This window comes from Onychostruthus taczanowskii, unplaced genomic scaffold (assembly GCF_017590055.1).
Source record: "Onychostruthus taczanowskii isolate IOZ18803 unplaced genomic scaffold, ASM1759005v1 scaffold174, whole genome shotgun sequence".
NCBI lineage: Eukaryota > Metazoa > Chordata > Aves > Passeriformes > Passeridae > Onychostruthus > Onychostruthus taczanowskii.
Genome location: NW_024498951.1, coordinates 397290 through 419572, shown reverse-complemented (window position 1 = coordinate 419572; position 22283 = coordinate 397290). Strand labels below are relative to the sequence as shown.

Genomic DNA, 22283 nt, shown 5'->3' with positions numbered 1-22283 from the left:
TCTTTTAGATATTTCACGAATGGACATTGTAGTATTTAATAGCAGATTTACTGACCTGAAGACAGTAGATGCTGCACAAGATTTCCGATCAAGCTGAGTGATACAAAATGTACTGCATAGCACAACAGAAACAAATTCAAGTTACTTAACAAAATACAGCGATTGTAATAAACAGTTTAGGTGTAATTCCAGTGTGTTTCCCATTATCAAGCTCTGTAATATGTTCACCGTGAAGACCTTGCACATCCCCAGTAGCTGGGAATGAATGTTTGGGTTAAGGCCAGCTCAAGCCTATTGGTAGTTGTCTGACATTTATACCTCATGTTGACCATGTATTCATTTCCACTCCTCTGTGCTGGTCTGGCTAACTCAGGAAGACATTCACACTCTTTAATGAGCTCAAGGAGAAGCATTTACACTGCCAGTTGATCCACTCAACTGTTAATTGACTTTTGCCTAAACAAGAGGCCACCTTGCTGTCTCCTTAGTCCCTAACTTAATGGGCAGATCTCCTCTGCCAGTGTTCTCTGAGCCTTTTTTCCATTGTGGGGGTTTTTTGGTGAGTCAGACATGCCTGCCAGAAAGCAGCTGCGGCACTGGGAGGGCTGGGAACACAGTTCATACAGTTGCCACACCATAACTTACTTGCTGGTCAGATGGGTCTGATGTGCCAGGTGCAGTGGCACAAGCTGAAAGGTGTGACAGGCTGGCATTGTACTGTGTACAGAGGACTGGGTGTCACTGGTCTTGCAGGGCCACATCTCCAGCATACCCCAGCTGGAATCCACTAGCTAGCTGCACCTGGATTGCTGCATCTGGTTGTGCTGGATCTTAGCCATGCCTCCAATGGGAGTTGCGCAGTAAAAAACTGGCAAGATTTGTGTTTGACTTCTAATTCTTTGTAGGTATAGCACATATATTTTTCAGTCAAGACAGGCAAAAGAAATTACTAAAGTCTTTTAGTTCTGCCAAAATTCACTTTGAAGTAGGATCCATCTAGTTTCATAGCATCCTCTCCAGCAGCACTTCTTCAGAATCTACAAACATCATCACAGGTACGTCAAGGCTGTCCAAATAGTTCAACTTCCATGCTGTAGGAGTCACAATGTTCAGAAGGAAAAAGCCTGTGCCCCACCTTCCAGCTTGCCTTGTCTCTCTTAAAGCAGCGTTATGGGAAAATGAAAACAAGAGTGGGTTTGGCACCCTGACCCGCCATTTACCTTTCTGACTCATGCTTCAGGGAGGTGCTGACAAAACCTGATACTCCTATGCCCTGAAGCATTCCTTTTGTTCTGTTAGGGTCTGATTCACAGTGTTGTTCCACCCCATTGGAAGTCTCTTGCCTAACAAGACATTACAGAAGAAGCAGTCATTCCAGTTCTGCTGTGGTAACACTTTGCATTCTCCTGGTACTTGTGTAATTGGCAACTGTCCTGGTATTAAAGTGCAGCTGTCATGCTGTATATGTGAAAGAAACTCCTTTTCTTGTCACTGTGTTGTGGTCCTTTCATGGTGATCAGACTCATCTGGCAGTGAATAATAAACCCTCCAATTCAGTAAATTTTCTTGGTTTTTTAACCAGTGACTTTTTACTGGAAAAGGGCAAAGAACTCAAACTGTGTGTCTGCATGGCATACCTAGATCAGCAGGGGTCCTGTAGCAGGGCATCTAGATTAAGAATTGTTCTCCCTCCCTCTAACAGTCTGAAACAAGCATTTTTAACGAGAGAGCATAATCTCTGAGAATAATCCCTGATGCCAGCACTTTTCAATTAGATACTTTGAAATTGACTCTTTGCAATTTGACTCATTGTTTTCCTATCAAGGACATTTCCTTACAAGTTTAAATTATTTTATTTTGGAGTGAGGGATTTTCTTTTTTTCTTTTTTTTTCTGCATAGTACCAAACCACATGGATCAAAAATTATCAATTAAGATTTTTAGGTGCTACTATCATGTAAATCATTAATTACAATAACTAATATATTTTGAATTGTTTTAGCTTTTCGGGCAACTGCAGGCTCTCTTGGGGCCTAGTCTAATTATCTTCATCAACGATGGGGATCTAATATTTTCAGAGTATTTCCCTTCTTGACTTTCTTATAAGTAGGAAGGTTGAGATAGAGAGGATTTCCCAAGCAAGAGTTTAATGCAAAAATCCTTCCTCAGAGTGTCTACGCAGACTAGTAATACAATAGTTACAATATCTGTTCTTTTGCATTTTGGAATCCAGATACTTTATGTGGAATTAGTGACTGAAAGCTAGTAACATTTATCTCTGATTTTCTCGTGTTGTGCACTACTATTGAGTAAATTATAATTAAAATTATGATAAAACTTTACAGTGAGTTATAAGCATTTGTTTAAATATTAAGTGTTTTTACCAATGGATGAAAAATGTGATTGCAGTAAGTGATTTTTAATTATACTACTTACAGTAATTCCTCTTGACAGTAAGACAGAAATTTAAAACAAATGCTTGTTGCAAATAACACACTAGAGACATGGGTTTTGTGGGTTTGTTTTGTTTTGTTTTTTGCAGATGTTGATGAATGCGCTGTTGGATCAGACTGCGATGAGCACGCATCTTGTCTCAACACAAACGGATCCTATGTTTGCACTTGCATCCCTCCTTACACAGGAGATGGTAAAAAATGTGCAGGTATGGGAAAGGAAAACATTCAACTAGCCTTTCCAAGATTCTGTGTAGGCCAGTATCCTGCCTTCCAGTTGCAAGGCAACAATTGATATCGATGGGCAGGCATGCTTTCATCTCCAGGGTGGTTTAGTCTGGATGGGGCTGTAGTAAAGTGTCGCCTTTTGTTTCTTGAAAACTCACTTCTCATAAGGATGCAACTGTCATTGGGATGCTGCTCCAAGACATACACATGTGCAAAAACCTTATTGCACATGGAGCACAAGACCTGGGAAGGCCACAGTGTTTCACTTCTCAGAGCAGAGCTGTGCAGCGCAGGAATATTTTAACACAGGCTTCTGAGTAGGGCTAGAGCTGCCTGTGGAAACGTTAAACAAGGTAACTTTGGATGAAGATAACTAGATAGTGGCATAGGTTAGCATAAAAGTAGTTGAGCATGTTCAGGGATGGACATGCTGGAATGGGCTTTCCCTCACAGAGGGAGAAGTTACTGTAAGATGTGTTTGCTTCTGATGAGGAATGTAAATTCAGTTACAGAGGGCTCTTCCATGTCAAGATTAGTTTACTTGCATGAGTCTTCAGTGTCTGTCACTTACATATAAAATAGAAAAGTCTGTAAACTACTTACGTCAACTAGTGTTTTCCATGTGCTTTGCCTTCTACTTCAGTAAATTCCCAAGGATATCTCTTGTAGTTTGTTCATAAAACCTGACACAAATATATATTATTTGTAATTTCCCTCTTCCTCCTCAGAACCCGTGAAATGCCATAATCCAGGAAATCCAGAGCATGGCCATTTACATGGGGATACTTACAGTGTTGGTAGTCAAGTAACATTTTCCTGTGAAGAAGGGTTCCAGCTGACAGGAGCAATGAAACTTACTTGCATGGAGTCTGGAGAGTGGAGCCACCCAACACCCCATTGTGAAGGTTGGCTCCTAGGGGCAATGCATGCTGAAATGTGACTTTAACATTAGACAGATGGGAGGGGCAAAGCAATAGTGATGACCCTTCAGAAACCATGGCAGCTTATGAAACCCTGTCCTAGCAGATCTGGATGTCAGTGTTGAAGTCTTTGTTTCTTTAAGACTTAACCACAGTTGTCATGTCTGTAGTGGTTCTCTCTTACGCAGATTCTCCAGTGCGTCAGAGGTATAGACTCAGCCTAATGCAAGCATTAGAAGTGTTCTTCTAATTCTAATTCTTCTCCACCCAGCCTTCCATTTTCAGGCAATTAATCACTTAAAGACCATTAACTGTCTCAGTGGATTAAAGGCAACCAGAAAGGACAGGCTGGTGCATGTACATAGCCGTGGTATAATAGCAGAAATTGTTTCTTTAGAAAACCAGAACAAATGAGATGAAGCAACAGGTAAAGTGAAGAGTTGACAAAGACTGTCTAAGCAAAAAAACAATTACTTTGTCTGTGTAGAGAGGTAGATACAGAGTCCTCTTGATAGCCAAGTATGTGGTTTGTAGAGCAGTTATAGCTACCTACTTCCAATTAGTTCAGTTTCTCAGTAAGATGAATTCAGATAAAAAGTCCTAAATGTCATTTACAGATTAGTCAAGAACTCATTGTTATCTAGGGCTTTATACTTCTTCAAATCTTTTCAGAGAAAACAAAGCAAATCCTAATTTTCTGTTCATTTTTGTTTGTGTTATATCAACCTCTCTTGTATTCCTGTCTTTTTAAAGCTATATCCTGTGGTGCTCCAGTTATTCCAGACAACAGTGCCATTTTTGGCTCAAATTTTACATACCATAATAAGGTGGTGTACAGGTAGGAATTCAGTATGTTTGAAGTGCTGTATTAATAACTATTAATAACTAGATTGACTATCTGGCAGCAAATAACAGTATGGCTGAATTGAGAGATTGGTTGAAATGAAGGAGAGGAGCAAGATGTGATTGAAATAATGGAAAGACATTTGGTTATAGAGTGGCTGTTCATTAGCAGAGCTGAATGTTTACTCCAGTACTACTTCTCTATTTCCTGAAAAGAAAGATGGTTTATGCAGGTGTGGATGATGAGAAAAAAAGGGATGGCTGATTATGTTGTGCATGAAATGCTGTGTGTTTGATAGCACTTCTTTTCTTCTAATGCAGATGCAATGATGGATATAACTTGGTGGGTGAAAAGGAAATTCTGTGCCTTGCTAGTGGCATTTGGAATCATGGTCCTCCCTCCTGTGAAATGGTGATGTGCCCTAGCCCACAGGATATCAGCAATGGAAAATACACACTCAGTGGCACAGCCTACCTTTCCTCTGTATCATACATCTGTGACAGTGGATACAGGTAAATGCATGAACATGCCTGACCCAAATGCAGGTGGCATGCTTGTTACAAGGTCTGACTTACATCTGAAAGAAAAAAATCTGGGATCATCGCTCAGAGTCATAAAATAATAAAACAGAATTGGAAAAGACTTCTTTATACCTTGAGGGTACTTTCTGTATTTTATCCTGAACTGGAGTAGTTCAGAAAAATCACTCAAAATTTGCTATATGTATATGTAATGCTTTCGTTTTACCATCAAACTTATAAAAATATTTTGAATATTCAGAAAAACAGTTTTCATGATTTCTGAAAGCTCTAATTTGTCTTTAAAGATCATTATACCTTTACAACTGTAGTTCATATTATTTTTGCTTTTACTTTATAGCACCTTTTGTGAAGGAACTTTCTGGAAGTTACTAATTTACTCCTTTAACTCTTTGTACTAGTAGTTCATTCTAAGGTTTCATTCTGTTTTACATTTGTAAGCAATTACACTGCAAACACATTTTTATCTAGCTGCAATTAAAAATCAACACCTTAATGCTATATCCAAGGATGTGGCTGTACATGCAGGTTTCTGCCTCCCCTCATATCTGCTTGCACTTCTAGCAGATATACTCTGACATAAGTGGTCCCATATGGACCTGTTTAGGGATGGTTTTTTTTCTACATTTTCCTGCTGCAATCATTTCCTTATCTAGATGCAGGCAGGTAGGTGAAGTGTGTTCATTTGGTGAACGTTTTATTTGTGTTAGTACAAATGGATAACTCAGCTCAGTGTAGTGTTAAGTCATAGATTTGCATTGTGGATTTATCTGTACCCCACTAAACCAGGCAGCGCAATGAGATTTTTGACTGTGGACTTTGGACATATAGGCAGCAAATACCACATCAATTTTGATTCTTTGTCTTTACCTGTCTACCATAGCTTGGTGAGAGAGGTCCTCTCTCCTGTGGTTACCACTCCAGAGGAAGCCCTCTCAAACATCTTATGCAGTATTTCTGGACCCAATCTCTTCCTTCAAGCACCTTTTAGGTGTTTTTAGTCTTAAACGTATTGCCACAGGTAGGCAAAGCCCTGCTTCCCTGACAAGGGCCCATGCCAAATTTGTAAAAGCATTTCAGGTCAGTGTTCTTTACCATTAACTTATTTCAGTCAGCTAAACATGGGGGTCTAATACCATTTGACACCAAATTGTAGGGAATCAGACACTCCCATGTAGGGCTCTCAGATATGATGTGGGCTCTTCAGGGAACCACAGACAGCTGACATAGCAGCTGGAGACAAGGGGTTTCACCCAGGGCATCTCAGAGAAGTGTTTCACACTCTATTCAGACATCCGAGTCACATCATTTGAAACAATCCTGTTTCCTCAGATAAGGAAACCAAAAAATATCATCGACTTTAAGTGTGTGTGGCCATTCACTCAAGCAATATCCTTTATCTCCTGAAGGAACTGAATGCCTTTTTGTGAACAAACTTGAACTGGAGCATTTCCTTCAGTGTCCTGGGTGAAGATAGTGTTTTAAGTCCTTAAGTGAATCAGGTCTCAGGCAGAGGCCTAGTTGCAAGTCTCAAGACTGGCATGTTGTTAATGGCATACAAGTAAATTTTGAAGGTTAAAGAAGTATTTCTTTCTTTTGTGCTCAAAGATGGGCAAAGCTACAGCAGAAATTGTGTGTGTCTGCATAGAGCCTTGAGACTTCACAAGAAATCCAGCAGTTTGCTCTTCAAGGTGATGTGAAGACCAGCTTTTTTTAATAGCATCAGAGTGTTTTTCCATGAGCAAAGTGTGAGATTCTGACCTCTCCTGAAGTCAGTGAGAAAGACTCCTTAGTTTCACTGGGGCCAGAAAGCAAAGCAGGTCTTTCACTCTCCATCCCTCACCCAGAATGAAATGGCAGCCTTAACAATGATCTTTGTGTCTCAGCCTTCAGGGACCTTCTGTACTTGTCTGTGCATCTTCAGGGAACTGGAACAGCACCCCACCGGCGTGCAACATTGTGTCTTGCGGACCCCCTCCTGCCATCAAAGATGCAGTCATCAAAGGAGATAACTTCACTTTTGGAAACACTGTCTCTTACACGTGCAAGGAAGGGTATGTAGATTACCACTACTGGATTAATGTTCAGGTTGAGTAAAACTGGTGCACTCCTTCACAAGTCCTTATAACTCCACACTAATTCATGTTTACTACTTCTGTCTTGATTTTTTGGAAGTTAAATGCAATGGAGATTTTTTTGTTGGCTGTCAGGTTAGTATGAGACAGAGACATCTCTTAAAGTAATTTCAGGGGAACTGAATACACTCAGGAAGAGAAGAACAGAGAGGAATCAGGGAGGATGGTAGCACAATTCAATCGGAAGCCTTTTCCATGTAGTTACTACAGAACCAGTACTTCTGTGTTAAATTCAAGGCTCTGATCATAGCAAATTCTTTATGTCTCATCAGCGTGTAAAGAATGCTTTTGACGCAGTTTAACAACTGTCTGTTGTGGTGTTCTAAATTCTATTTCCTTAAAATAAAGACTCTTTTTTTATTGAGGTGCATTATTTTAAATTTATTTTTATCTACTCTATGTAGAGAAATTTTCATCATAGAGGGGGCTCAGTTTTGATGACATCAAGCATGAAAGTATAATGCTGGACTCTGATCCTGCAAGAACCTTTGCACACAATAATCTTTACAGCCTCTAAGCAGTTCCATAAAATTTCTTGGAACTGTTCTGTCTAAAAGGCAGAGCAAGTAAGCAGAGCTTTTGCCATTTTAGGTCTAAAGTGACTGGAAGATTTTCTGCTTTTTCTTGGTGTAAAAAGGTAAATTGACAAGCCAGCATTTTTCTTATAAATTGTCTCTGCAATGTTATTTGAAACATAATTGAAGCAAAGCATCCTTATGATGTTTTCTAGACTGCATTATGATTTTAAAAGCTGCTTCTCTTTCCTATGCAAGCATTTTAAATGGGGTAGGATAGCAGCATTTATAGACTTTCACAGCTGTCTGCCTGTGACTATGGATCATTTTAAACATTGGCACATAATAGGCTCTTTTTCTGGGGTTCAGTCATGAGGCCTTGAAAACAAATCCTGCAAACAAGACAAAATAGTTCCACAGAGTTTGCTTTAAAATATGAACAGGTTGCAGTTGGAAAGTCAATGGAGACTTCGCAGTAGTTATTGTTTCTTTAGTCTTTGTGAGAGCACACTACAGAGAAAAAAAATGAAGAAAACAGTCAAAGGTACTGTGAGTACACTACCGCCTGTTGCATATTTAAGCAGCAGGGGTTTAAATGGGATGATGAGCTGCGTGGATTAATGCCTGCATGGATTAGTCCCTGCATCCCAAAGAGACTGGAGAACTACGGCTACACTGACAGTATTAAGGTGGTAGAATTTTGTTATAAATCATTTCATTGTGTTTTTTCCAGTCAGCATTAGGTTTTTTTATTGGATTTCTAGTATTTTTTAACAGTGAGTTTTTAGGACGAAGTTATTTCTAAATTGCTATATGTGTTATTGGTAATAGTACCTCTGGGTAACTCACTAAGAGGTTTCATTTTGCTTGCAAGTGTGAAAATAGATTGAGAGGGCTAATACAGAAACCCAAAAGGCCTTTCTAGGCTTTTCATCTCTTTCTTTTCCAGTCAGTTTTGCTAAACAGAAAGAGTTTATGAGTGGGATCATTTCCTTGAAGATTGCACAGACCGTCACAGCACAATACTAGGTTTATAGTAGTAGTTTGAGCGAAATTAGAAGTTCAGAGATGGTCATTGGGTAGATAGATGAGAGAGAGGTAATATGCACAAGGTATATTATGACATCCACCTTTGAGATAGCTCACCCATGGACATGTAGGCTTCAGGATTTTTCTTTTGAAGTTGAGCATAGCTTTTCTAAAGGATCCTATTCTTCTGGGGTTCTAGCAAACAAGCTCATACAGCATGGGCTTCAGGAAACCCTAGGTAGAGTTTGACAGTGCATGTATTTTTGACTTCCTATGTGGTTTCCTTATCCACAGTTACACATTAGTTGGCCCTGAAACCATAGAGTGCTTAGCCAGCGGCAAGTGGAGTGTGAGCCACCAGCAGTGCCTGGCAGTATCCTGTGATGAACCACCCCATGTGGAAAATGCATCACCTGAGAGTGGCCACCGCCTCTTTGGTGATATAGCTTATTACTTCTGCTTGGATGGTTACAGCCTGGCTGATAACTCTCAGCTGCTTTGCAATGCAGAAGGGACGTGGGTGCCTCCAGAGGGCAGGGACATGCCCCACTGCATAGCTGATTTCTGTGAAAAGCCATCCACCGTCTCATACAGCATCCTGGAGTCCATTAGTAAAGCCAAGTTTGCAGCTGGCTCCGTCGTGAGCTTCAAGTGCATGGAAGGCTTTGTTCTGAACACTTCGGCCAAGATCGAATGCCTCCGAGGGGGCCAGTGGAATCCTTCTCCTCTGAGCATCCAGTGCATCCCCGTTCGCTGCGGAGAGCCTCCCCACATTAGCAATGGCTATGCCAGTGGGTCCAACTACAGCTTTGGAGCAGTGGTGGCTTACAGCTGCAACAAGGGGTTCTACATCAAGGGAGAGAAGAAGCGGACCTGTGAGGCCACTGGCAACTGGAGTGGCAGTTTGCCCACATGCCACCCAGTGTCCTGTGGAGAACCACCAGAGCTTGAGAATGGCTTTATTAAGGTACAGAATGAGTTTTCTCGTCTGCCTGGTACCATGGCAAACTGCCTATATCTTCACAACTGTTGCTGTTCGGGTTTTTTTCCTTCTGTTTTACTGCTGTGTTAAAACTGAGGAAGTACATTATTTGATAGAATAAGGAAAGGGAAAAGTGAGTGGATTTGAAGCAGAATCATATCTGAAAAGCATGAATATTTCCATGGGATTTCCTATCATAAAGTGGGTTATCACTTAGGAGACTCAAGAAGGAGACTTAGGAGACTCAAGATGCCATATTCAACTGATTTCCTTAATGTCTTATTCTTCATTTGTTTCGTTCTTGGGTAGCTTTCAAGTGCCTTCTTATGTTTGAAGTACTGGTACCAGTTCACAAGCCTTGCTCTTTTCACTGGTATGAAAAAAAATCTGATATGCAATAGATAAATCACCTTGGGATAATTTTTCTTCTTTTGATGCAAGCACATTTCTTTACTGAAGTCAGAACTTCCCTTTCCTTATCAAATTAAATTGCAGCAATGTTGCACTTTTGGTGCACAAGAACAATATTGTGGTAAGGAAGATCAAAACCACTATTATAAAGATTTAACATTGAATTTTTGAAGCGTTTTTCTGCTGAGCATCCCTCTTCCTTCCTTAAATCCAGGGATTTAAGATACCAGGATACCAGATACCAGAGAATCTGCGTTTGCTAAATTTGGAGGGTGGAGGTTGACATTCCAGTTCCTACATGGGTTTCCAGCAGTACTAGCAACAATTTCTGTTCAGACTCCCACACAGATGCATCTGCTAATTAATGCATATCATTCTGTTTTGTCTTCCTTAGGTAGGATCACTCCTTCATATATTCCTTAAATTTAGAAAAAAATTTTAATACCTTAATCAAAGCCCAAACTGCAACTTTGAGGTGCTTCTCAGCTCCCTGCTCAAGGCCCTGCAGTTGCATATGTGGCATTTATAAATGCCTCCTAGTAGCAGTAGATTTGAGGCTCCAACCTTAGATACACATAGAAGTTAAAGAATTGTGACAACAATAGGACATTTGATGGCAGCTTCCCCTGATCCATCTTCCCCTGATCCATCTCTTCCATCTTCCTTTCCACACCTATTTTGGTGTCATGGGTCAGGAAGAGAGAAAGCAGAGGAATTCTTTTCTAGCTTTTTTTAAGGCTTGAATTTTCTGTTTTCTTTTGAAAGTGGCCTCAGATTTCCTGAAAACAAAGTGCATTATTTGAGGCAAGATATTTTGTGCCAGTTACTTGCCTTCATTCCTTCTGAGACAGCCTTTACTGCTGTCAGGGATTCAGCTAGAAGCTAGACCAGGAGAATGTAAGAAATTAAATCAGTCTCCTATTGCCCAAATCATGCATCTTCATTTTGGACATGTCTGTCTTAACTGTTTTCCAGGACACCACTGGACACTTCTTTGAAAATCAGGCAAATTATCAGTGCGACTCTGGTTACCAGATGGTCGGGAGCCCAGTGTTTATCTGCCAAGCAAATCGGCAATGGTACAGTGAATCGCCCCCTTACTGTGCTCCCCTCAGCTGTGGAAAACCACCATCCATCCAGCATGGCTACTCGAAGGGAGAAACTTTTGATATGGGCTCCAAAGTTGAGTTCTTCTGTGATGAAGGCTATGAGCTGATTGGAGATGTTTCATGGACATGTCAAAAGTCTGGGAAATGGAGCAAAAAGCAAAGTCCCAAATGTGTGCCAACAAAATGTCCAGAACCACCCCTGGCAGAAAATCAGCTGGTCTTGAGAGAAGTGTCTCACCAAGTCGGTGTTGTACAGTTCTCCTGCAAGGAGGGTTATGTTTTGCATGGCTCCTCTGTACTGAAATGCTTGCCCTCCCAGCAGTGGAATGATTCCTTTCCCTTCTGCAAGGTTGTACAATGTTCTGCACCTCCCTATATTCCCTTTGGGGACCCCTTGACTTCATCCCTTCATTTTGGCAGCACTGTGAAATACATCTGTGTGGATGGGTTTTTGCTGAAGGGTGAGTCCACCATCAGATGCCAGGCTGATGGCTCATGGAGCTTGCCTTTGCCAGAATGTATTCCCGTAGAGTGTCCTCAACCAGAAGAAATTCAGAATGGCATAGTTGATGTGCAGGGTCTCACCTTCCTTAGCACAGCCCTCTACACATGTAAACCAGGTTTTGAACTGCTAGGGAACACAACTGTCCTCTGTGGAGAAGATGGACAGTGGCTTGGAGGAAAGCCACTTTGCAAACCTATTCAATGCCCAAGGCCTAAGAAGATTCTCAATGGCAAATACTCATTCACAAATTTCCATTATGGTCAGACAGTTAGGTATTTCTGTGACAGAGGTTTTCAGCTCCAAGGGGAGGAAACACTGAGATGCCTAGAAACAGGAAAGTGGAGTACAGAGGTTCCCTCTTGCAAGGCCATAAATTGCCAGCCCCCTCAACCCATTGAGAATGGCTTTGTGGAGGGTGCAGATTATAGCTATGGGGCCATGGTGATTTACAGCTGTGTGCCAGGCTTCCAGCTGTCAGGCCTTGCCATGCAGACCTGTGAAGAATTGGGGTGGTCTAGCTCTACGCCAACCTGCCTTCCAACAGACTGTGGCCTGCCTCCTCACATTGACTTCGGAGAGTACGTGCAGCTGAGACTGGGGGAAAGGCGTTCTGACCAGGAGTTTGTTACAGAGAGCCCCTCCCTTTCACATATGTTGCTGGCTGACAACACGAAGGACTTCAAAAGTTCCTTGAAGGAGGACAGTGCAATGCAGCTCACCACTTTCTTTTTTGGAACTATCATTTTATACACATGTTACTCTGGCTACGAGCTGCTGGGAAACCCTGTTCTAGCTTGCCAAGAAGATGGGGCTTGGAACGGCACTGCCCCTGCCTGTGTTTCTATAGAGTGCACCTTGCCATCTGCCCCGGAGAACGGACTTTTGCACGTCACAGAGAACAGGCTTGGCAGTGCAGTGAGGTACACCTGCAGGCCAGGATTCACACTGGTTGGCTCTGACACACGCCTGTGTTTGCCAAGTCGGGAGTGGAGTCACACTGCTCCTTACTGCAAAGCAATAACGTGCAATTCACCCGCCCATCCTTTGAACGGGAAGATAAAAGGGGAAAACTACACATATGGGAGTGTTGTCTACTATGAGTGTGACCCTGGTTACCAGTTAAATGGCCCTGCAGAGAGGAGATGCCAAGAGAGCCAGAAATGGGATGGCAGTGAACCAATCTGCATTCCTGTTTCCTGCAGCCCACCACCAGTTCTGGAGAATGGTCAGGTAACTGGAGAGGACTACATGTTCCAGAGACATACAGAGTATAGCTGCAACGAAGGTTTCCTGTTAGATGGGGACGAGAGTAGAGTCTGCCTTGCAAATGGAAGCTGGAGTGGAATCACTCCAGTTTGCAAAGCTGTTACCTGCCCTGTGCCGCTGTCTCTTCCCAATGGGAGAACTACTGGCTCAGATTTCAGCTTTAATAAAGAAGTGCACTATCACTGCAATGAAGGTTATAGCCTGCAAGGAGCATCTACGCTTACCTGTCAGAGCGATGGTACCTGGGACTCAGAACCACCACACTGTGAACCAGTCATTTGTGGACCCCCTGAAGACATCTCCCACGGCTTTCTGAATGGCTCAGCCTTCACTTTTGGGGAATTTGTCCACTATATGTGCTTCCCTGGTTATGAGCTGGATGGCAATCCCTTACGGCAATGCCTGTCCAATGGCTCCTGGAGTGGGAGCCTTCCGTCTTGCCTACTCTGTCTGTGTCCTACACCACAGATTCAGAATGGAGTTGTTCTTGGTACAGATTTCAGCTGTGGGATAAGTGTCCGGTTTCAATGCTTGGAGGGCTTCAAACTGCTGGGACTTCCTGAAGTCACCTGTGAGGCAGCTGGCAAATGGAGTTCCGGGTTTCCTCGCTGCGGACAGATTTCCTGTGGTGCTCCACCCATCATCCCCAACACATTTATCAATGGCAGCAGCTCTGAAGATGAGAACACAATCATCTATAGCTGCTTGACAGGTTTTGTCATGAAGGGAGATCCAGAAGTGACTTGTGTGGAGACAGGTGTGTGGAAGAAGCCATACCCAAGCTGTGAGCTCTTAAGCTGTGGCCCACCACCATCTATCCCAAATGCAGAGGTTCTTGGGAACACTTACACCTATGGAAGTAAGGTCCAGTACAGGTAAGGATGATGCTGCTATTCTGTTTTCATTAAAAGTGTCTGAAGGAATGAAGACCCAAGGTTTATGTACCCTCAGTTAGTGCAAGTTTCTACATACTCAGATTGACAAAGCCCACATTGCCCTGCACTTTATAAAATATTATTTGGACCACTCAGGAAAACTCCAGAAAGGCATTTCAACCCATCAGTGGTCTGATGCCTCCACTGACTTTAATTTCCCATTTCCATTTGCTTTCTTATTCTCCTCTACTGAAGCACTACATATAGGTTTTTTTAGCAGGTGACAGCAATAATCAGCAGGGTGTGCAGCTTCTCTCCTCTTGGCATTGCATTTATGGTTTCCTTCTGCTTCAGGGGTCTCTTGTAATACAAAAGGCTTGTTGTCCCTCTTTTCCCATTGTCTGCACTGCAGCACTCTGCTCTCTGGAGCACTGGAGCAAGTTACTTCTTTCTCAGATATGAGAAACTGAGGGTTTTTTGTTAATTTCCTGAAGTGTATACACGGCAGATCTCTTTCTCCAAGATGAAGAAAGCCTTGGTCAAAGGAGGGATGTATTTTTTATGTTAAAAGCAAGTAATGATATGGGACAGAGCTGGGACAGAGATGGCAGGTGGGTGAATTGAGCAGTATTAGTCATTCCCATGCAACTTTAACAAGGTGCAGTACTTCTGCTGCCCACTAGTAAACCCACTAGTGCAAGCCGGTTGAGTTTTCTTGGTAAAGCACCATTGAGTCAGCCTTGAGTGTCTAAGCAAATGGTGTGGTCAGGCTAAGACTTGGTTTGTTCTTGGAAGAAAGTGAGATCATTAGAATTGCTTGGTGCTCACACACTCTCTTCACCTCGCCAAAGGCCCTCTTAGCAAAGAGATGGGCAGTGTAGAAACTGCACTAAAACTTTCAGTACCCTCTGAGTACTAAAGCCACCAACTCATTTTCCATTGTGATGCTACAGCAGCATGAAACAACTGGAAATGAACCCTGAAGTCTCCAGGTCTTGCAACAGAATTAATTCAGTCCAGACATACTTCTTACAGGCTTACCTTGAAATAATAGAAAAATCTCAAGATGTACTTATTAACAACTAATGCTGAAAAATTACTGTCCTGACTTTTTAATTTATTGGTCATTCCTAGCTGTGTCTCTGTGGTCAGGTCTTCATGCTGTGTTGCAGATGTCTGGAAGGCTACACAATGGCGACAGAAGTGGATATATGCACTTGCCAGGAAGATGGACAATGGTCCCCTCAAAGTATTTCCTGTTGCCCCAGAAAGTGTCCCCTTCCAGGAAATATCACTAATGTAATCGTACTTGGGAGCAACTTCACTGTGAACACAAGCATCACTTTGTCATGTGTAGAAGGCTACACTCTGGTGGGAGCAAGCACATCTACATGCAAGGTATAGTTTTGTTAGCGTGGTTTTATTATTGAATTCAGAAGTCCTTCTTGAATTCAGGAGTCCCTCTCACATCTTCCTTACCTTTTGGCCCTTAACTGGACACAACAAAAAAATTCAAAGCATATTCTGCAAAATATATTATGTTTAGTTGTTTCCTAATAAGAACAATTATTTGTTTTCTATGCATAGACTTTCAAAACTAAAAATATTTTATTTCTCCTTCCACCAAAAGCTGAGGTTGTCTTTAGAAAGGCATTCATTTTATCACGTGCCAGGCATTATATGATGTCTGAGATTTTAAAAAAAATATGTCCAAGATTTCGAATGTATTTTGAGGATTGCATGCAGAGCTTTATCTCCAGAATAACAGGCAGCAGACATTTTAATCCACTGTACACCTGTAGAAACATGAATCCTCTGTTAAAAAACAAACATCTTAATCAGTTCCACTGGTAACCTCCTGTCACATTAGCTGTGGACAGCCCCATCTTAAGTTTGTAAACAGACTTTTAAAGTCACTAGGTATGCTCGTATGAGAAAAGCTGAGCATGTGTGGGTTTGCAGAGTAAGTCTTTCTTATGAGATGTTTTCCCCCTCATTTTGCTGTTACAAATATCTGTAGAAGTAGTTGTCCTTGACAAGTGTTTCTTCAGATGTCAGTCTTCCCTTAGTAAGTTAGAGAAGGCTGCTGCAGCACTTAATCGTGGTGTTAGACATTCAGCCAGGAGAGAAATACAAAACATGAAATCAGGTAGATATGGTTTTCATTCTTCTGATGTGTTCCCTGAGCAATTAGGTGACCTTGCACCAGTGAATTTGCTTTTCCAAGGTTTTTTCCCCTGTTTTATTTTTTAGTTCCTTCTGTCTTTTAAATCTCAAGCTAAGTGTTCCTGCCAAAAATAACTCTAGTTTATGTTAACGTCTTAAAAATGTTACTTAGATTACCAAGTTTTATAAAGGATTGAACTGATAATATTCTATCTGTACACCCACAGCAATTGGATGCTCCTACTATGATTTTTCGTTTTCAATTAGATATGATTGGACTTATAAAGCAGTGCTCTTACCTTTCTAATTACATTTATTTTTTAGGAAAATGGTGTTTGGGTGCCACCATTTTCTGATGACATCTGCAGTCCTGTGTCATGTGGAACTCCAGAGTCTCCAGAGCATGGATTTGTGGTTGGCACTAAATACAATTTCAAAGATGTTTCTCTTTATAAATGTGACTCTGGCTATGAATTACAAGTAAGCAAGTTCAAATCTCCAACACTCTAAACTTTAAGTTCTCATTTGCAGTTCTGAGTGATTGCTGTGGACTGATTTTGAGGCCATAAATTTTGGGTGTCTGCTGGTTTTGTTATTGCCTGTAAACAGTTCATGCTATGTTTGGGGCAGCCTTTGAATGGCTTCAGGGTATAGTTGAAGCAAATGTAAGAATCCTGTTCAGAGATATATGTCCAGCAGGTATCTTGCAGTATTTGAGTTTTCTTAACTGAAGTCCTCTGCAAATACAGCATTACACATGCTTATGACCATAAGTCAGGGAAGAGTTAATTTCTCATGTACCACTCCCTTGACCTGGTTCCTTAGCCAGAGTTAGGCTGCTTTTTTTTTTTCCATTTTGTAGTGTCCCAATCATTATATTGGCGTGCCAAGAGTTGTGCCTTCCACACTTAAAGTTCCTCATAAACTCCACTGCCCTTAGTTTTGTGACATTGCTCAATGGTATTAAAGTGATATATCAAAGGTATTCCATTTTGTTCAATGGCAGCTTTATTCCCTGATGGAGGAGGAATCAAAGTTCTTTCCTGTCCATTGTTTTTATTATGGCTTTTACCCCCACCTGAACTTTGAAACAGCATTGCTTTCCCAGTATCAGGATTCAGGCTAGCAAGTTCGGAGCTGCCTCAGGGGAGTTTTCAAAAGCTGCAGTGAATACAAAAATGACAGTAGGTTGCTGAGGCACAGCATGATCTCTCTCCACTGTTCCCAGATGATGAGTGAGACACGAGGTGGTGAGATATCTCCAGGACAGAGGCTGGCTCTTAATGCTGGTTTTGTGAGAGCCAAGCAGCGTGCAGGATAGACTTCCTTTGTACTGTTGTAACTCCAGTGACTAATTGAGAACTTCATGCATGTAAAATCACCCAGTCAGAAGTTAATTCACTCAGTCAAGTTAAAATAAGAGTTTGGAGAATGCTTAGGTGGCAATGACTTTAATTTTCATTATGTTGTCAAATAGTGCAAATATGCACTGGGGATGAACGTGTTGGTATTTAGACAAAAAGACAGAGTTGCTGTTTCAAATAATTCTAGGAAACAATAAACCAGTGTTGTTATACAGTAATGAGCTCTTCCAGGCTTCGTAATCCAGTTTCGCCACCTAGTGTCAAACTGTGTCCCTGCTGTAGAAGAGAAGTCCTGCTTTTTTCCTTTGGGAAGCAAAGTCCATTGGGTGTGATGCTGTACAACAACATGTTAAACAGCTACTCTTTATCGATAGGTCTGCTTTGTAATAAAAGTACATTACAGCAAGGGACATAATTAAATATTGTCCTCCATGTCTTGGAATAAAATAAGAATTAAGTCCTGGGCTATTAGGCTGTCCATAAAATTGTAGGTAAGAAAGAAATAATGTTATTTATAGGCAAATATTAAGAATGAGTGATCGGGATGTGGTTAAATCAGCACATCATATTTATCAAACACGAGCTTGTCCAGTTGTTGAAAAAATTGCTAGTTGAATTTCCTATAAGTGAGTCCTGAAAGGAGAAAAATTGTCATCACAACACATTCCTAGGAACAAGAATGATAAAACTGACAAAAAGATGATACTCTGGAGATATAAGGACAAGAGAACTAACTAACTGGCCCCACAAACTTTTGGTTTACAAAGAACACCCATCATTTTGCAGCAAGTTCTGCCATAAACTCTACTAGTAGACTTGGGCTGTAGCACTTCATTTCTCTTTACATGGGTGGCACATGGAGAAAAAGCTTCCTTACCTTGCTGGATACTAAAGATGATGGGAGAAAAGAGTTAACTAAAGCAAAGTTGTTCTTTGAGCATTTTCTATTGTTTCACAGGGTGATGCAGAACGGACTTGCCAAGAAGACAAGCTTTGGAGTGGCACTGTGCCAGTGTGCAGAAGTATGTTCTACTTCAATCTATCACTTAATGTTGGTCAAGGGTGATATCACACAACAGAAATCACTAATACTCATTTTGCTTTATAACCCATACTGTTTGCATTTACCTAAATATTTTTGGTGAGTACCACTGGTAATAACGTGGAAGGGCAGAATTGCTGGTATGTGCAGGTAGCAGTGTGAAGAAAATCACCACACCTTTCTGCCTTGCTCCTCTGCAGAGAGCTTCCAGGTTAAATAGTTCTGACACTTTTGAGGTCATGGGTTCTTGTGGTTACTGAGAACCTCTGAACACGTTAGTTGCCAGGAGTCACACGTATTTAGCGTCCTCCATTGTAACTCTGTGGATATCATTCTCAAAGGCACTTCACTTCTCTGAGATGTCATTGATTGCAGTGCTGAAATAGGAGTTCTTACACAAATGTTTACATGGACTTCAGCTGTTGGCTGAAAGACACAACAGTTTCCAGAGGCTTCCTGCCAGCACAGTCACAACAGATTTTTTACTTTTAGCATGAAGTGGACATACCAAGTATGATTCTGCTCTGCTACTCAGGGGCAAATTCCTGGCAATGACCAGACAACTGCTGAGTTCTTTCCTGTTTCTCAGAGTAAAACCTGTGGAGGAGCTATGAACAGGACAAGCCATATACATTTTGTTTGATTGGAAAGTATTGCTTACATTACAGGAATATCATGTGGACCCCCAGACATGATAGAAAATGGATCTGTTCAGGGAGAGGAGTTCCTGTTTGGCAGTGAAGTTTTTTACAGCTGTGACCCTGGCTTTGAGCTACAGGGGCCAAGCAGAAGGATTTGCCACGTTGACAGAAAGTGGAGCCCTTCTGCCCCTACATGCACGCGTAAGTAGCAAGCAGAGTAATGTGATGTCCAGGAAAGCTAGGGCAGAAGGAGAGTGTTTTGTCTGGCTTCCTCTCTTATCTTTCCCTCCAGCAAAGGGTCTGTAAGAGGAGGACCCAGAAGAAAAGCCAGCAGTACCTCTGTGATCAGAAGCAATCTCCTTTTGGCACATTGAAATGGCATAAACATAGAAAGAGTCGTGCTGACATCAGTAGGGTAGGAATGTGGCCTGCTGTATCTGACTTGCCTTGAATCATGGTGTGCAGAGCCTTGGACATATTCACCCCTGCCATGCCAAAGCAAGTATATCCTGGCCACTCAATATGTCTGGATACCACAGCTGTGCTCCCTAGGACCAAATCTGGGCTTTCTGTCAAGAAAATAACTAATTGAGGGAGCTTAGGAAGAAGGATTTATGACTTATTTCATACAGCTTATAAATAAAATGGAAATATTTACAGTATTTACCAATAAAACATTCTCCATCTTTTCTTGCTGATGTCATAGTTCTATGCCTTGCATTTTTCTCTCTCACCTTTGATGAATTTGCTTGGTCTCCACAGTGTGGGACAGGGGTCAAGATTCTTCTTAACTACTGCCATTGTTCTTGAGCACATTTTGAGATCATCTTCTACTGCAGGACCACAAAGGGGACTGAAAATGCAGCCTCAGGCATGCACAGAAGAAATATTCTGAATCCTCTGTTAGTTTGAACATACCTCATATCTTATAACAACAGCAAATACATTTAAACACACTTTCAAGTGTCTGTAGTGTGAACCCCAGGAGAAAGGGCAGGAAAGGAATTGTATAACTGTTCTCCATGTAACAGTTCACAGCTTCTTTCTTGCTGTCTTTCAATTAATTCAGGGTGAGAACAGAGCTATCAGATGTTGTGTGACTCATAGAAAGAATAGTCTTCATTGTGTATAAAACCCAAAAGTTTTCTTCTCTCCTAGAAATTACTTGTGGGCTTCATCCCTCCATTGAAAAAGCAGAGGCCATTTCTACTGGGAGCACATACAGAAGTAATGTAACCTTTGTGTGCAGCTCTGGATACCATCTTGTTGGGCCCCAGAATATCACATGTCTTGCCAATGGGAGCTGGAGTAAGCCCTTGCCATTGTGTGAAGGTAACTGTTTGGTTTTGTGTCCTGGAACATTCCAGTCTGGGATAAGCAATAGCTCCTCCCTTATGCATGCACATCATATAATCCAGAGACTGAGTTTCTTTGGAAAAATGATTCTGTAATGTGGGGTTTCTAGAGAATGTATCAGTGGAGAGAAAGAATGATTTCCATCTTTCTGCCCTACTGGCCCCAGTCTGAAGTCATAAATGTGCCCTCACTTCCCCATTTTGTTGGGGCTTTTCTCCATCACTAGGAGGAGCTTCTTTTCCAGGCTGGCTACATTTCCTTCCCAGGGTTACTGAATCCATGTTCTTCATTATTTATAAGTCTGTGGTGACTTTTAGCATATTGTGTTATTAATTCAAGAAATATTTAAGTCCAGAGCTAAATATCAAGCTGAATTAATAAGACCCCTTCCTTTGCAGAGACCAGATGCAAAATTCCAGTTTCCTTGCCGAATGGGAAAGCAATTTATGAAAACAATACAGTTGGCAGTACAGTAACATATCTCTGTGAGAGGGGATACAGCTTGGAAGGAGAATCAGCAGCAGAGTGCACAAGAGATGGAAGATGGAGTAATCCCTTGCCTCTCTGTAAACGTGTGTGTTTGCTTTGTAATGGAAAAGTTTTTGCAGAGAAACAACAGGGGCAGTTACTGATACAAGTTAAAGCATTAATTTCTCTGAGTGTATTTTTGTGACAGTAAAAGAAAGAGCTGTCTTCTGCATAGGTCCCTCTAGTTGGAAAGATGGCATAAAATGGAGTTATTATAGTAAAACACTTGACAAATAGTAGAAGCACTTGGGAGAATTGTTTGGAGGAGAAGGCAAAAGGGAGACTTTACTGTTGTCCACAGGTGACATATTGACAGGGTCCAAAGGAAGAAGTGCCAGATTCTTCTCAGAGTTGCACAGTGGTAGAGTGAAATGCAATACATACTAATTGCAATAAAGGAAGCTCCAATGAAGTTTTTGAAGAAAATTTTCACCATCAACAGAGTCAAACAGAGGAGCAGAAACTGAGATAGGACATGAGCTCTCCATTTACAGAGTTACTCAAATTTAACTCAAATTTCTGATTGGGTTCCAGAGCAACTTCTGACCTAGCTGGCCCTGCTTGGAGAAGCAGGTTGGACTTAATAGCTGTACAAATTCTGCATTTCTGTGAAATAGTGTGTTATGTACATGTGCACTGTACCCACGCACCCACAATAGCCTTTCTTGTTGCTGTATGTGTCTGTAACTAATTTTAAGACCTAGTGTAGTCTTAGGATGGTTAATTTAGACATTTAATTTTTGTATTACATAGTATTTATTCATTTTAGTATCAAAAAACTGACATAAATCTCTGCTCTTTATAGAGCCAATATTTTCCACATTGGTGATGAGATCAACAGACCATGCAAAAATAGCCCAGCAAGTTTACAGCCAGCAATAAATAAAATTAGAGAGATTCTAAACTCTAAGTCTCTAATCAAACATCTGAATTTTTGCTGCTCTTTATTGGTCCAGCCCCTCCGAACATGAAGTAGGATAGGTCTGGTTCTCTTTTATAGAAAGGTTATGTTAAACAAGAAGGAAAAGAGAGAATGGTTTCACAGTAACAAGTAGGATATTTCTCACTTAAATCCTTAGTATGCCCTCTCCTGGCATCAACCGAGGATGTGACAGCAGTGAATTAGAAAATTTTTAATTATTATGTTATGACCCAGTGAATTAGAAATTCTTTAATTTCTAATTAAACAGCAGTGAGTTAGATTTTTTAATTATTACTTTATAACCCAAATATCATAATTTCAAATCAAATTACAAATTGGGCTCACATACAGCATCCATTTGTATTGCTTCTCATGTGCTTTGGATTTGAAATTTGCAGAAACTATTCTAAAGTGGTCTCTCTTCCTTCCATCTCTTTTTCTTCCCTTCTTTCCC

General features: G+C 41.3%; 1 protein-coding gene across 1 annotated transcript in view; it reads left to right on the top strand.

Annotated features, from left to right (window-relative positions):
• The window catches only part of SVEP1 (sushi, von Willebrand factor type A, EGF and pentraxin domain containing 1), a 118410-nt gene that overhangs the window by 79842 nt on the left and 16285 nt on the right, over positions 1-22283 (top strand). The window contains exons 32-44 of the mRNA XM_041400177.1: positions 2542-2661; positions 3409-3585; positions 4354-4438; positions 4765-4956; positions 6870-7037; positions 8957-9629; positions 11031-13810; positions 14983-15208; positions 16301-16456; positions 18299-18362; positions 19051-19224; positions 20182-20355; positions 20778-20951. Coding sequence (XP_041256111.1) covers positions 2542-2661; positions 3409-3585; positions 4354-4438; positions 4765-4956; positions 6870-7037; positions 8957-9629; positions 11031-13810; positions 14983-15208; positions 16301-16456; positions 18299-18362; positions 19051-19224; positions 20182-20355; positions 20778-20951 — 5163 coding nt within the window. The remainder of the gene's footprint in view (positions 1-2541; positions 2662-3408; positions 3586-4353; positions 4439-4764; positions 4957-6869; positions 7038-8956; positions 9630-11030; positions 13811-14982; positions 15209-16300; positions 16457-18298; positions 18363-19050; positions 19225-20181; positions 20356-20777; positions 20952-22283) is intronic.